Source organism: Neofelis nebulosa, chromosome 7, assembly GCF_028018385.1.
Source record: "Neofelis nebulosa isolate mNeoNeb1 chromosome 7, mNeoNeb1.pri, whole genome shotgun sequence".
NCBI classification, from domain to species: domain Eukaryota; kingdom Metazoa; phylum Chordata; class Mammalia; order Carnivora; family Felidae; genus Neofelis; species Neofelis nebulosa.
Window position 1 is genome coordinate 137,008,567 of NC_080788.1, and position 14,679 is coordinate 137,023,245.

Below are 14,679 nucleotides of genomic sequence, written 5' to 3' on the forward strand. Positions count from 1 at the left end.
GCAACCTCCCCAGGAACGTACTCTTCAGGTCGGGTCCACGAGTGCTCCAGACCCAGGCTTGCAGAACAAGCCGGGAGAGGCCGGGGAGCAGCTGTCTCCCGGACACGGCCTGCCCTAGGCTCCCCCGGCTTTCCCCCAGCATCAGGTTCCCTCAGGCAGCGTCTGCTGGACTCGGCCCATCGTTCCGGCTGCCTCAGCCCCCACCTCTATGCCTGGCCCCATCTGGGCGGCCCTTCTCTCGGACAGAAGCCTCCCGGCCATCTGGGCTCACAATCACGGTCCCTCCTGAGCATAAGAGGACGCCCTCGTGACACCCAGTCCAAACTGCCCATGTTGAGAGGGGGCTGACTCAGGACCTTGCACAAAGCCGAAGCTCAAGGGCAGAGCTTCATGCTCTCACCACCTCCCATCTCCATCCTTCTGGAACTTCTGCCCCAACAGCCCGGCACTGCTCCCTCCTCGTCCCACCAACCTGCTGACTCGGCTACCTCTCTGCCAGCCCCCCCATGTCCTCCCGGGTTTAGATCCTCTGATTCATTGTAATTGTTCCCTTGACACGCCCTGTATTCCCTTGATCTCTCTCATTCATTCCGTCACTTCCTCGTGAAAACCCCACCTCCGGCAACACCCAAGTCTCCATTCAGGCTGCGCCCAGGGTGACTGGAGGAACACAGGCCATTGTCCTAACAGGCCTGAGTTTTTATAAAGGAATGCTGGCCTCAGTCAGCCGCTCTGGTCCAGCTCAGAGCGAAAGCCTGCATTCTCACCATGGCATAGGGCAGGCTCATCTCTGGCCCTCCTTGTCGCGGTCCCCTCCAGAGCCCTTGGGGGGTAGCTCCTTCCCTCCTTGCCGGGCTCTGCTCCAATGCCACCACCTCAAGAAGGAGCCCCTGGGCACCTCCTGTCCTCTGAAGGAAGGGCTCTGGCCATCATGGTCACGCTGTACCTGCCCTGCATGTCTGTTACTAGATGACCAGCTGGGACACACAGTAGGCCCTCGATAAAAGTCAACTGAATGACTTAAGGAGCCAGTGGTGTCCTCCCAGCCTCGGTTTCCCTGGCTATGACTTGTAATGGTGGTGGGGCCTGAGGAGTGCAAGGGGACACATGTCAGGCCCCCAGCCTGACGCCCAGGAGCTGCACAGCCTGAAGTCACGCTCTGCACCCCGCACATGAGGTCTTGTCTCACACCTTGCAGACACCCCTGAGCAGTCCCTGCGTGCCACGCATGGGCTCTCCCTGGAGATGCTAACCTCCCTAAGGTACGAATCGTTTCCTGAATGTTTTTATACCCACTGAGCAGTGAGTGGCTTTACCTCCACCGCTGCTACTTAATAAAGGTGAGAATCAAAGCCAGCTGGGAGGGTGGACGAGTCCGCCTCAGGGTGCCCCCAGGCAGAGTGGGCTCATTCCGGGGAAAGTCAGCTGGGGACGTCACGGCCATCATCCTTGTAGGCTAACAGCCCCACTGAAGGTTCTCCGGGTGCTATGTCCCACCAAGAAGAGAGGAGCACGGGGGAGCCAGGCTGTGCCAGCAGCCCTGAGGGCCCCAGCACATGCTGCCTGCCTCAGGGCCCTGGCAGACGGCAGGGAGCAGGCGCCGTTGCCACGGGGAGCTGGCCGGCTCCAAGGCCCGTCCCCGGCACTACAGTTCAGGGTGGGGGCAGGAGCACGGCCCCGCCACCAACCAGTACTGTGGCGTGCGGTAATTTCTCCCTCCCTGGGAAAGTCGACTCCCTGCACATAAACTGTGGAGGACGTACTCTCTCTGGGGTCCTTTCAGGTCTCGAAATCTACAAGCCCAACAGAGTAGCTGAGGTACCGCCAACAAAGGCTAACACTGATGGCACAGGGTCAGTGAGGAAGGTCAAAGAATGGGTTTAGTGCGGGCCCGCTAAGCGCCCAGTGTTCACCCTGGCTGGATGCACCGACCTTGTTTGCCAACTTCACCACATACCATAAACCCATTTTGCAGGTGCGGCTGAGGCTTAGCGGGACCACATTTATCCCAGGCCCTACCAGCAGGGAGGGAGGAAGCTGATCAGCCGGGCCCAACCGCCCCATTACCCAAGGACACCAGTGTACGGACGGATAAAGGTGGCCCCACCGCTCACCTGGGAAGGCGTTGATGTCGATAACAGCGTGCTGCCCCGTCTGGTTATTGATGATGATGTCGATCCCAAAGAGCGACACACCCAGCGCCTGCCGAAGGGCCCGGGACAGCTCCCGGATGACCTCGTCACTCGGCCGCTCAAACACGCCCTCGATCTTGTCCAGCTGCCAACATATACACACATGCAAGTCAAGTCAGGCCACAGTGGGGAGGTGCAATGCCACGCCAGACACAGAGACCCTGCCTCAGGTGCCCCAAGCCTGGCATTACCATCAGGCAAGGAGGCAGGACAGACCCCTGGTGAGTTGCACTCACATGGCCACTTCCCACGTCCCACCAGTTGGGCAGGAGCGAAGTATACAGTGTGCGTGACCCCTCTAGTCCCTGTAACAAGCTGGGAGGACTGCCCCACCCCAATCGTCCTCTGCTCTTGTCCCAGCCAGCCTGGGACAGCCACACAGATTTTCACGGGCTCAAGCTCGGCCCCTAGAAGGGCCACAGAGGAAGGGGAACCTTGAGAAGTGTGTGGGATCGAGGGAACATGGATTTGAATCCTGACAGTGACTTTCTAGCTCTGTGGTCCTAGGGAGAAGTACTTGGCCTCACTGTGCCTCAGTTTGCTCAAACAGGACCAACGAGGTCCCTATCCTCCGCATGGGGAGGTCCCTGATGTGGTGGGAACAGTGTCTGCCTCCCTGGGAGGAGGTGCTACCCTTGCATTCTAGAGCAGGGATAGCACTGTGTGACCTCTGAGTCAGGAGAAGGTTACAGGAGGTGCTCAATAAATACTGAAGCCAAAGAGGAAGAAGGGTGAGTGATCCGTCAGAAATAAAGTTGATGCTGGATCAAAAACTTTTAACACAGAATTACCACGTGACCAGCACTTCCACTCCTGGGTATGTGTAACCAAAAGACTGAAAACAGGTAGTTGTAACCCAATGTTCAGAGCATCGGCCAAAAATGGAAGGAAACCAACCGAAGCGCCCATCAAAACGTGGGATCAACAGACTGTGTTACCCACACAATGGAACATTATTCAGCCATACAATGGTATGGCGTGGGTGAACCCTGAAGACGTCAGGCAAAGTGTGAGAAGCCCAACACGATGGGTTACACATTAATATTTACAGGTTAACACGAAAGGTCCAGAACAGGCAAGTCCGTGGAGATGAAAAGCAGACTAGTGGTGGTGGGGGTTGGGAAGAAGAGGGAAGGTGGCAGAAATGCTTCATAGGTACAGAGTTTTCCTCTGAGGTGACGAAAATGTCTCGGAACTTGGCAGAGGTGGTGATAGGCACAACATGGAGAATGCAGAAAACGTTACTAAATTATTACCTTAAAATGGCTATGTTGTATGTTATGTGAATTTCACCCCATTTAAAAAAAAAAAAAAGTGAAGCTGAGTCAGGAGGGCTGGGGACAGAGCCCTGGGCACCAAGGACAAATGGCCCTTACCCCGGCACAGGTAGCTACAACGGCCGATGGGGAGCTTGCACACATGCCCCGAGTGAGGAGCCCACGGCGGGCACCATCAGTGGTCCCCTGTGAAGCCACGCCCGCGGGCTCTGCACAACTGGCGGGGCCCCTCAAACCCACGACCCTGCTGCCTTGGTGTGCTATCAGAGGAAATACTTTCTAACGGGCCAGTGCCAGACTGCCTGCGACAAGCCCTTGTCACTTAGCACCCACCCAAGCCTGGGCAGGTATCCCCCATTTTGTGCTCCCTTTCGCCAGTCAGAGGCTCAGCGCATCGAGGCAGCTCAGCCATGGGATCTGTGGCCCCAGGTCCTCCCCAGGTCAGAGGGAGCCAGGCAGACACCATGGCACAGCCCATTCCCTCCCGCACGCCCTGAGCCGTAATGTACGCTTCTGGGTCTTGTTTTCTCACTCCAATAAATGAGGTAATAAAAACACCTGCACCACGGGACGTAGGATCTGAGAAGCTAAGGTTTAAGGCTTGCAGCACAGGTCCACCAGCAAGGGGGGTGGGGTACGGCTGCCGTATTAACACACTGTTTACAAAAGCACTTTCCCAGCTCAGCCAAGGCATCTCAGAAATCCTCCCGAAGCTGTTTGATTACATTAAACTAACTAGCCATCCCAGGACAAGATAAAGGCACGGAAATCCTGCCCCTGGGTTGTAAGTGCGAAGGCTACAGTGATGTTATGGGGAATGGGGAGGCAACACAGGAGGTGAGGGGTGGCCCTCTGGATCACCACGATCACCCTCCTCCCCCAGCATGGTGGGCTGAGTGCTTCCGGCACACTCCGGCGCACGTCTGGGCGCTCTGCATCCAGTAACTCCCCGAATCCCATGACCGCCCTGCGCGGCAGGATGGGGAAACAGAGGCTCAGAGAGACGACAATGCGATTCCCAGGCCACACGGCCAAAATGTTGTGGAGCTTGGGGGTGACGCCAGCCAATCTTGTCAGTGTCCACACTCTTATGTAGCAGTGTCTGGGGGCCTGTAAGTTGGGTGTGGGAGTCGGGTTCACCCTCAAGGGCCTCCAGCCAGGGAGGGAGGTAGGGCTTCAAGGCCAGGACAAGGCTTCCTGCATGAGGCCCTGATGGTGGGAGGGAGGAAGCTAGGAGGCGAGTCTGGAGTCAAACTGTGTCAGGCTGGCCTGTGGGTGTGCAGGAGGGGCTTGCATCTTGAACAGGAAGGGTATGGCTGAGTGCCATTCCCCTGTCTAGTTTCACATGGTGTCACTTCTGGGGGCTTCCTGAAGAGCAGTCACGAGCTGAGGGGAAGGAGGTGATGGTGGAGCACAGGTGGAGAGGAGGCTCAGAAGTGTCTCTAAGCTTTCCCAGCCCACAGATGAAGACACAGGCCGAGCAACAGACAGGTGATTACCCAAGGTTACCTGGGACCCGCTGGCCTCAATTAACAGCCCCAGGTGCCACAAGAGCCACACTGGGACTGGCAGGGACAGCTTCCCACAAGTCCGTGGAATGCCACCCCTGCCCAGAGCCACCAGCCAAACAAGGTCTGAGAGCCTTTCAGGAACGAGTCCCGAGGAACTGCACCAGCCCAAAGTCTCCGAGGGCTGGGAGACCAGAAAGTCTTTTCTTGCACAAAACAGCTTTTTCCATCTTTTTACAGTGCACACAGACAGGCGCTGTGGGGTTCTGTTTAAAATCTGGTTGTTCTCTAAGCTTCCTTGGAGAACATGGAACTTGTTCCTGGGGAACACCTATCAGCATCTGGAGGGACACTGGTGCTCCCTCCAGGTCCCTGTCCACACCTATGCTCTGTAAAACCCTCTGCACGCTGCCGGCTCCTCAGAGGAACCAGACACAAACAAAAAACGAACATGTGGCCTGGAGCAGGGGGGCAGGAGGTAGTAGGCAAGTGCATGCCCCCAACACAGGAAGTGGGGGTGTGAGGCCCAGGGGCAGGGGCCTATCGTGGATGTTGTCGGTGAGAACATCCCAGGACACAGGCAGATCCTCCCGGATTAGCCGGGATGGCCATGACTCAGAGCAGGAGATGAGGCACAGGGCTCCAAGGTCAGGGGAAGCAACAGCAGAGGCCGCTGGCTTGCTGGACTTGGGAGGGATGGCAGAAGCTGCCCCACGGCCGACTTCAGCTCAGGTCATGATCTCACGGTTTGTGGGTTTGAGCCCCACAGCAGGCTCTGTGCTGACAGCTCGGAGCCTGGAGCCTGCTTCACATTCTGTGGCTCCCTCTCCCTCTGCCCTTCCTCCCTCCCTCCTTCCCCCTCTCTCTCCCTCTCAAAAATAAATAAATATTAAGAAGCTGCCCCATGGCAATTTCTAACTCTCTGCTCTGGGTAAAGACTGCTTTGCACATACCAGTGTGATAAGAAGCCCTAAATTCCCCAAAGACCCAGCTTTGGAATCAGACCAATCCGGGGTCATACCCTAGCTTGGCCCCTGAGTGAACAGTCCTGTGAGTTTGGAGAAGTTCCTCAACCTCGCCGAACATTAGCCTCCCCGCCCGGGAAAATGGAGCTGTCCGCCCTGCTCCCGCAAGGCTGTGTCCAGACCTGGCTGTGATGCCCTGCGGTGTCTAGGATGGCTCCTGACACACGGGGACGTTCACGGAACGGTCGCCCCGAGCGAGCCCTCCTGCCCCCACAGAAGTAGCAGCAGGCCCTTGACAACGCTTACTGGATTCACGTGGACAAGGAAAGAAAAAGGAAGCCGAGATGGTGTCGCCTCCCACCCCTTTTCTTAAATCAGGAAAAAGGCAGCAGGTCTCCACAGTATCAGTGACATGGGGCGGGGGGGTGGGAGGGGCCAGGGATGTGTCAGGGGAGGGAGTCCTCATTCTGGGAGAAGAGTTAGAAAAGCTTCCACTGGGAGGAAACTAGTGGTAAACGGGTGTGGCTACGATGGCCATCGGCACGAAAGCCTGAAGCAAGCAAAGCAAAGGGGTCTCCGGCCCCCGGCAGGGAGACGAAGGTCCTTCCACCCTGCTCTGCTGGAGCTCAGGCCTGGGCCTCACCACCGACAGCACGCTGTGCACACCCAGGCTCGGGAGGGAACACGGCCAACACGGCAGAAGGAACATACCGCGGTCAAGACCGATGAAGACTCCGGCTTTGACACGTTGTGGCTGTTGAAGAAGATGGACTCGCGGTCTGAAAAGCAAAGACAAGAAGGAGCCGGAGTGAGCTTAAAGCAGTGATGGTGACTCCACCACCTGACACCAGGGGGCAGCACCACCCCAGCCACGGCCACGGTGGCCGTAGGGTTCAGCGTCCAACAGCAGCCAACCCGGGGCCCCAGTGAGCCGGGTGCCCCCACGACAAGAAGACACTGCCCCGTGGACGGAAACACGCCTGATCAGGGCTCCCGCTTCAAGCCTTCCTCCCATACAAAAATAATGACCTTAATGAGGTCTCTGCTATGATCTTATGGTATCTTAGATCTGGTTTTCCCCCACACCCAAGGCCCCATTCCCAAAGTGTGTCTAATGTGTCTTACGGACATGGCACTAGAAAGGGGATGGAGTGGTGGCCGAGTGAGCGGGAAATGCGGTGTACCAGAATATCAAAGGCCCAAAGTCAATGGCAAGTAAAATCAAGGTCGGAGGACCAGTAAATGCCATTGAATCCAGTATTCCCAGCCCCTCCCGGTATCTGCTCAGAGAACTCCTTTTCAGGGTAGCACGTGAGAAATGCCCAAGCTGCTACTTGGCACGTGAGTGTTTCAAATATAAAGGGTTCTGCTGTATCCCAACTATTTAGGGGGAAAAAATAGGAAATCAGAACACGGGCTGCTATAGGATCCATCCAAGAAAGCATACAGAGTAATTTGTTTGGCTTTGGAAGCCGGCACAGCCCGCCCGAAATGCGCTTCACCTCCTCCCACCCCATACTTCCCTGACCCATGGCCATCGCCCATCACACCCTCAGTCCCATTGGGGCACCCAGAGGGGCAGGCTGATCCCAAGAATAATGAGAGCAACAAGCAGCTGGTCTGTCTGTGCACCCCCTGGAGTGCGGTCGGTCGGTCACACGTTCTCTCGAGCACTTGGAAGCATGGGGCACACAAATGCAAGAATCACAAAACCACGAGCTCCACCGCCCCGTGCCCCCCACCAAGAATGGCATGGGGATGTCCTGGGCCATGAGCCCCTATGTGGCCCCAGCAGCCTCTGCTTCAGTCTTTCCAGAGTGGGCCATTATGGCTCCCATCCTCAGGACATACTGCTCATCCCTGGGACCTGGGTCCCTAAGCGCAGGACAGGAAGGGCCTTGGTGGAAGCACCATGGCGTGCAGGGGCCAGGCCACAGCGGGGCACCCGCTCTGATTGCCAACGACCCCCACCAGCTCCAGGATTACGGCGCCGCAACAATCATGCATGAGGAAGTGATTCGGGCGGAGGCCAAGCAGGCAGGCGCTGAGAGGTACCTGGCATCCTTCCCGCTAGTGGGGCACACAGGCCCCTTGCCGCCCCGGTGTGCCCGACAGTCCTCCCGCCGCTCCGACCAGAGCCAGTCCAGACGGGGGGCACGAGAGACGGTCCTGGGGAGGAGCCTGGGGAAAATAAACACCCTGCAGGACTTGTGCCAAGCAGCCCCACCAATCTCTACTCCTGGGCTCCGAGAGCCAAGAAGAGGGGGCCTTCAGGGGTGGCAAGCCCTGTGGGCCGGAGGACAGAGTGGGCCTCGAGCAGCTGCAACAGGTGTTCTGGCCTTCTGCGGGCACTGCCCACCTTTTTGCCCTGTAGCCCGGCCTGGCCCAACCCCACCAAGCTCAGGGTGCCTCCCACCCACCCCGAGGGTCCCCAAGGGTAGCAGAGCAAGCCTGGGGAGGGGGGCCACACAGAGCAGGTAGACACAGCCAAGTTCAGGGAGGCTGGGAAGCCTGCAGGAGCCACAAGGAAACACCATGGTGCTTAACTCTGCCAGGAAGGGAAGAAGCTGGGCACTCAGAAAGGCATACCCAGCACTCCCTGGACTGGACAGACCACATCGCCCAACAGTTTCTTGTGGAAGGGACACCAATCAAAAACGTGGACCGTTTTCCAAGGAGATTGTTTCTCCTCCTGGGCTAACTCTGACCCGGGGGCTCAGGCCAGGGGACTATTCAGCAATGACAGTGGCAGTGGAGGAAGGGGGGGAGCTCTGCTCAAGTACCACCTGTATGTGGCCTGAACAGCGGCCAGAGGGGGTGTGGGCAACTTCCAGACACTCCCTGGCCCGGGTCACTGGGAAGCTGAGACGGGTCAGAGTGGGTCACGTGTCCTCCGATGCCAGCTCCTTGGGGAGCTAAAGACAGACCTGGCTGGGCCCTGACACTCCGATCACAGGACCACTCTGGATGTGGGACCCCATCCACTCACTCCCAGTGTCTGGAACAGTCCTGAGACACACAGTCTGAGTAACGAACCACTACCAGCGCCCCACGGGGGGCGCGAAGGCAATGAGGGGAATATGGGTGCTTTCGGCCCTTGATGTATAGACAGAGTAAATGACAGGTTTAATCCCCAAATACCGCAGTAACTCAGCAGTTATGAGCACGGACCACACTCTCTCCAGCTTTACTTGCTTACTCTTCATGTGTGTCTCTGGGGAGGGGGGCACGTCACAGTGCTGCAGACGGAGGCCTAGATCTTCTTCTAGATCCCATACAAGTATCAGCTCCACAGAGAGGCCAGCTCTGGCTCCCTCACCCAGCGGTGTCCCAGGACCCACTGTTTCCTCTGGAGCCCTTCATCTATGCCACGATGCATCTTTTTATTCTTTCTTTCCGCATGTGTGGGTTCTCCCACTAGAATAGAAACACATGAGGGCAGGATACTTGGCTGACTATCTAGTCACCTACTGGATCAGTTACCAGGCACAGGGCTGGGCACATGGCAGGCTCAAGGAAATACGGCATCCATTACACTAGAGAGGCTCTAGATGACAGATCGGCAAACCAGAGACTGAAAGCCAAATCTAGCCTGTCGCCTGCCATTTGTAAATAAAGTTTTATTGGAACACAGCCAGGCCCAGGTGCTAACATATTGTCTACAGCTGCTTTCATGCCGCAAGGGCAGCATTAAATAATTATGACAGAGTTGGAAATATTTACTATCTAGGCTTCTGCAGAAAAAGTCTGCTGACCCCAGCTCTATGTGGCAAGTGATATCATTCTTTGATGTACCCCTAAGGGAAAAAAGGCCCAGGAAGAAGGGTAAAATAAAGGCACTAGTCCACACAGTACAGGAGACAAAAGTAAATCCACTGCACAAAAGGGGAACACAGAGACGTGCCTATCTCAGTCCTGGCACTGGGTAGAGACAGGGGAGCAATCTCCCCAACTGTGAACGACAGGCATAGGATACGTGTTCCTAGTGGCTGACACAAGCCAACACCAACCCTCTCAGTAAGAACCTGACTTTCACTCCAGCAGAAGCAACTAGAAGACGCCACTGGCTCTAAACATCACCTGACTTCAGAGACGTTAACAGGGAAAACCACAAGTGCACCTGAAAATCAACAGAGCACGGTCGTTATGGAGGGAAGGCTAGTGTCCCTGGCTCCCCGCCCCCCAGGTCCTGAAGAATCCCACAGCTCCTTGCGTGGATGGGGAAGCTGTAGGCCACACTGGACAAGGGAAACCGGAAAGCCAGTGTGGGGGCTGGAAAGAGGCCAGAGCCCCAGAGCCCGCTGCTCAACTGGTCCAGCTTAAAGGACCCCTGTTGAGTTATGCTTCTTATCTGGAAAGAACACGCACATAAAGAGAACAAAGCCCGCGCCGGCTCCCTGGCACGATGCCCTGAAGACCGCAAACATGAAATCGGCTTTGGGATGGATGGACAGACATGCTGAAAGTTATTCAACTTGCCTGAGCATAATAAACATTCCTGCATTGGCTCTGTGAGTTTACCTACTCCCCAGCCTACATTTTATGGAAAACTGGCAACCTGTCATGAGAAGAAACACAGTCATGAGAAGACACAGAAACATGGAGCCTCATCCTCAAGACACAGGACACAGAGCCTGCGCCTGGCTGCAAACGGTTCCCAGGGCTGAGACAGAAGCTGGCCCAGCACTTTGTAACAGGGAGGAAAAGGAGAAAACTTCCTTTCCTTTGTCTGGAAAGGAAGGAAATGTGGCAGTAAATTTCTTACAGGTAGAGGGGATTTGGGTAAAAATAAAAAAAAAAGAGGGGCGCCTGGATGGCTCAGTCAGTTAAGCGTCCGACTTCGGCTCAGGTCATGATATTGCAGTTAGTGGGTTCGAGGCCCACATCGGGTCCTGTGCTGACAGCTCAGAACCCGGAGCCTGCTTCAGATTCTGTGTCTCCCTCCCTGTCTCTCCCCGGCTTGTGCTCTGTCCCTCAAAGGTGAATAAATGTTAAAAAAAAATTCTTTTAATAAAAAAAGAAAAAAAGAAAGGAGGCTATGTAAGGTATGCTACTCTTAATATATTTTCCACAGACTTAAAGTACGTATTTTTTAAGAATCAGAGAAAATACATAATTAAAAAAAATAGTCTCTTCCAGCCCACAATTTATAAGAATGCCTCCTGCTGCTATATAGTCATATACAAAAAGACCCCTCCAGATCTTAGTCCCCTCACCCCCACATCATTACATCATCCCAGTGTGCGAGAGCTGGGACCAGGGGGACTTTGGGGATGTCCCAAACCCTGATAATGCAGCCTCGAGTCCTGGAGCCCCCCGCCTGGCTGGGAAGGCTGCCTGCACCCAGAAAGGAAGTGAAAACGGGCACCCATTTTCAAAGTGTCTGCTCTCTGTGTTGCGTTAATGGGAAGAAAAAAGCTGTCCTGGGGATGAACAGCTGAACTTTATTCAAGAGGAGTGGCTTAAAGCCACCAGGAACGGATGGTGACAGGCAATCCCAGCAGGAGGGACTTTAAGAAGACACATCTGTTGACTCAGATGGAGACAGAACGGCCCGGTATTTCACTGCATCTGGTGATGGCGGGTTTCCCTTGCAGAGATAAATGCACGGCATGCCTGAGCACAGCACATGAGGACAATCAAATATCCTGCAAGGGATCCTCTTAGAAAGCTGTGCTTATTTCAAAGACACGGTTACTCTGCTCCAAAGGTTTCTGGAACTTGCCTTAGAGATGCCTTCAGAACCACTAGAACATTCTTTTGAGCAGCCCCAACACCAGCAAATCCGTATCTTAGTGTCAGTTTCTGAAAGGGCCAAGGATCAGCTGGTGTCAGGAGAGTAGCTAAAAAAAAAAAAAAAAGCTGAGCAGGGCGCCTGGGTGGCTCAGTCGGTTAAGGGTCAGGTTCTTGGGTTTCGGCTCAGGTCATGATCTTGTGGTTTGTGGGTTCGAGTCCTGTGTCAGACTCCGTGCTGACAGTGCAGAGCCTCTTGGGATTTCTCTCTCTCTCTCTCTCTCTCTCTCTCTCTCTGCCCCTCCCCTGCTCATGCACTCGCTCTCCCTAAATAAATAAATAAATAAATAAATAAATAATTGATACAGCTGAGCTTGTGGAGCCCCTCAGCCTCCTTACAGGATCCCCTCAAATGCCCCAAATGATGGCAGCATCCTAAAAACACCACCACCCTGTGACCATCTGAGGGACACTTGGGATCCAAAACATGCTCACTCAGTCCTCACCCCTGTAAGGGGGGACGCGGTGGGGTGACTGTGCCCACATGGACCGCCTGAGGTGCCACAACTAGGAAGTGCTGGACCCTGTGTGACCTCTAACGCAGCGCACATCCGCAGAAGCAGCAAGTAACGCTGGGCCTCCCCATTTGGAAAAAAAAAAGACATGATAAAAGGGTCAGCACTCTGGCCTTCAAAAAATCAGAGGGGCCCTTTCCCAAACCCTCACTTCCCTCAAGGGCCAATCACCCATTCCAGCATGTTCCTCATGCGTGTCATCTCTGCGGGGCCCCCAGGAAGTGCCCTGGGCGCAGAGAGCTTTCGGAGGAGTCCCAGAGCTTACAGTGGTCCGGGAGGATGAAGCCCCTACAGTGACCCGGTGAAGTGGGGTTTTACCTCGTTCTCCAAGACTTCTCACTACTGAGCAGACCTCCTCCACCCTTCAGATCACATCATCCCTGCCCCCTCCAAAATACCACAGGGTGGCAGGGTAAGTGCGGCAGGACAGACGGCCAACGCCCTGTCCCAGCCGGGCCCCTGCGACGGCGGGAAGCCTGGTTACCTGACGTGCCGGCGGAGAAGTTCTTCAGCGAGGGCCTCTGGACCACGGTGTAGGACTCGCCCACCACAAACACCTTGTACAAAACAGCATTGTGGTTGATGAAGTTCTGGACCACACAGGGTGGCTGGATGGCACTCAGGCCCTCCTGGTTGAACACGATGGCCATCTATAGAAACAGGGAGCCAAGAGCTCTGTCAGAATCCACCAGCTACTCAGCCTTACCCAGGGGCACATCACCTGACCAGATGCACCAAGAGCCATCCCTGTGAACTGAGGACGCCCCAGGAAGAATCTCAAGCCAGGACGAGGGGAGTGAGACTCGAGAATGAACACCTGGGGGTCGATTCACTCCTGCTGTGGGGATTTGGAAATCCTGTACCATCAGGCTGTCCACGTAGGGTTGAGCTGGCTGTGCACTGCCCAACTCCACACCGTAATCCTGGGAACGGGACCCCCGGCTGTATACTATTCAATCCTTACGACATCCTTAGAGATTCTTCCACAAAGATCCAGGAGAGGCAGGGAGTGTAAGGCAATGGATCGGGAATTGGGAGGCCTCGGGTCAAAGTCTGCATAAGGGTAAGGGCTATCTCTGGTTGAGCACTCAGAACATGCCCAGCCCTGTTCTGACCACTTAATGCGAGTCACCTGGTGCTGTCCTCACGCTGCACCTCTGAGGTGGGCACTGTTATCATGCACCTTTTACAGATGGGGAAACTGAGGCCCCGAGCAGCTCAGTGGCTGGTTGGAAAGTGATGGAGCCCAGGCTGGGACTGGGTCTGCCCAGCACGAAGTCTTGGCCTCTCACACATTCAGTGAACCACATGGATGCTTGAGAAATGGGAACGTGCTGCTCTGACTCCGATGCCTGTGGGGACAAAGGTCCCCACTGAGAGGATCTGGTAGGGCCACGAAGGTAGGGAGGGCAGAGGCACAGCTGGAGGAAATCTCTGCTTTGGCTCAGCTGCCAGAGCCGGGACCATGACTAATCCCTTGCAGCCCAAAGGCCCCAGGAAGGAGCCACCAGATGCCCAGGACCATGAGCAGGAATGACGACGTCAACTGTCACAGAGCACCACCCCAACGTTCCTGGTGCTCAGCCGGGCAGGGCAGGAGTGGAGAGGCAGGCCACATGCAGAAACAAAAAATGCGTGCATCTGTGTGCATGTGTGTGCACATGTGAGTGCATGCGTGTGCCGCAGCGACCGTCTCCTTAGCCTTCTGACAAGGAAGAGAAAGCCCACAGGCGGCCCTGGAGCCAGACGAGCCAGACACGGGGTTAAGTCCTAGCTCCAGCACCTGGCTGCATGAGGGCTGACAGGGGACTCGCCCTAAGCTCATTTTCCTCACTTGTAAAACAGCAACAATAACTACCATGGGATAGATGCTTCAGGGGCACTTTGAGCTTCTGGCTTAGTGGTTTAACAAAGAGGTGGGGGGGGAGGGGGGCGGGGGGAGGATGATGATTTCACTGCCAAGCAAATCAGTGTGCATGCACTGGCTTAAAAACAAAACAAAACAAAAAACAAACAGCTCTATGAACAGGAAATAAAAAGAGAGTGGTCTGCCAAAACCAGCTGACTTTAGTTGAGCTTGGGATTCTGAGGGAGGGCTCAGGTAGACCTCAGTACAGGTAAGGAAGGACCCTAATCAGAAAGCCTCACTTTTGGGGCGCCTGGGTGGTTCAGACGGTTGAGCATCCGACTTGGGCCCAGGTCATGATCTTGCAGTTTGGGAGTTTGGGCCTCGCATTGGGCTCTGTGCTGACAGCTCAGAGCCTCCAGCCTTGCTTTGGATTCTGTGTCTCCCTCTCTCTTTCTCTCTAACTCTCCCCCACTGTGCTCTCTCTCAAAAATAAAAAAATAAATTTTTTTTAAATTAAAAAAAAAAAAAAGAAAGCCTCACTTTTCTGTTTAAAGCGAATTACGTCCACAGACCTGTCCTC

The 14,679-nt window shown here is 55.3% G+C and overlaps 1 protein-coding gene across 4 annotated transcripts in view; it reads right to left on the reverse strand.

The window, feature by feature from the left end:
• ITPK1 (inositol-tetrakisphosphate 1-kinase) overlaps positions 1–14,679 on the reverse strand; it is a 179,845-nt gene that overhangs the window by 4,631 nt on the left and 160,535 nt on the right. For 3 of the 4 annotated variants that reach the window (XM_058740110.1, XM_058740113.1, XM_058740112.1), the window contains 4 exons: positions 12,735–12,900; positions 7,998–8,123; positions 6,654–6,721; positions 2,115–2,277 (listed from right to left, as the gene is read on the reverse strand). In XM_058740110.1, the coding sequence (XP_058596093.1) occupies positions 2,115–2,277; positions 6,654–6,721; positions 7,998–8,123; positions 12,735–12,900 (523 nt within the window). The remainder of the gene's footprint in view (positions 1–2,114; positions 2,278–6,653; positions 6,722–7,997; positions 8,124–12,734; positions 12,901–14,679) is intronic. The other variant, XM_058740111.1, reaches the window with a different exon arrangement.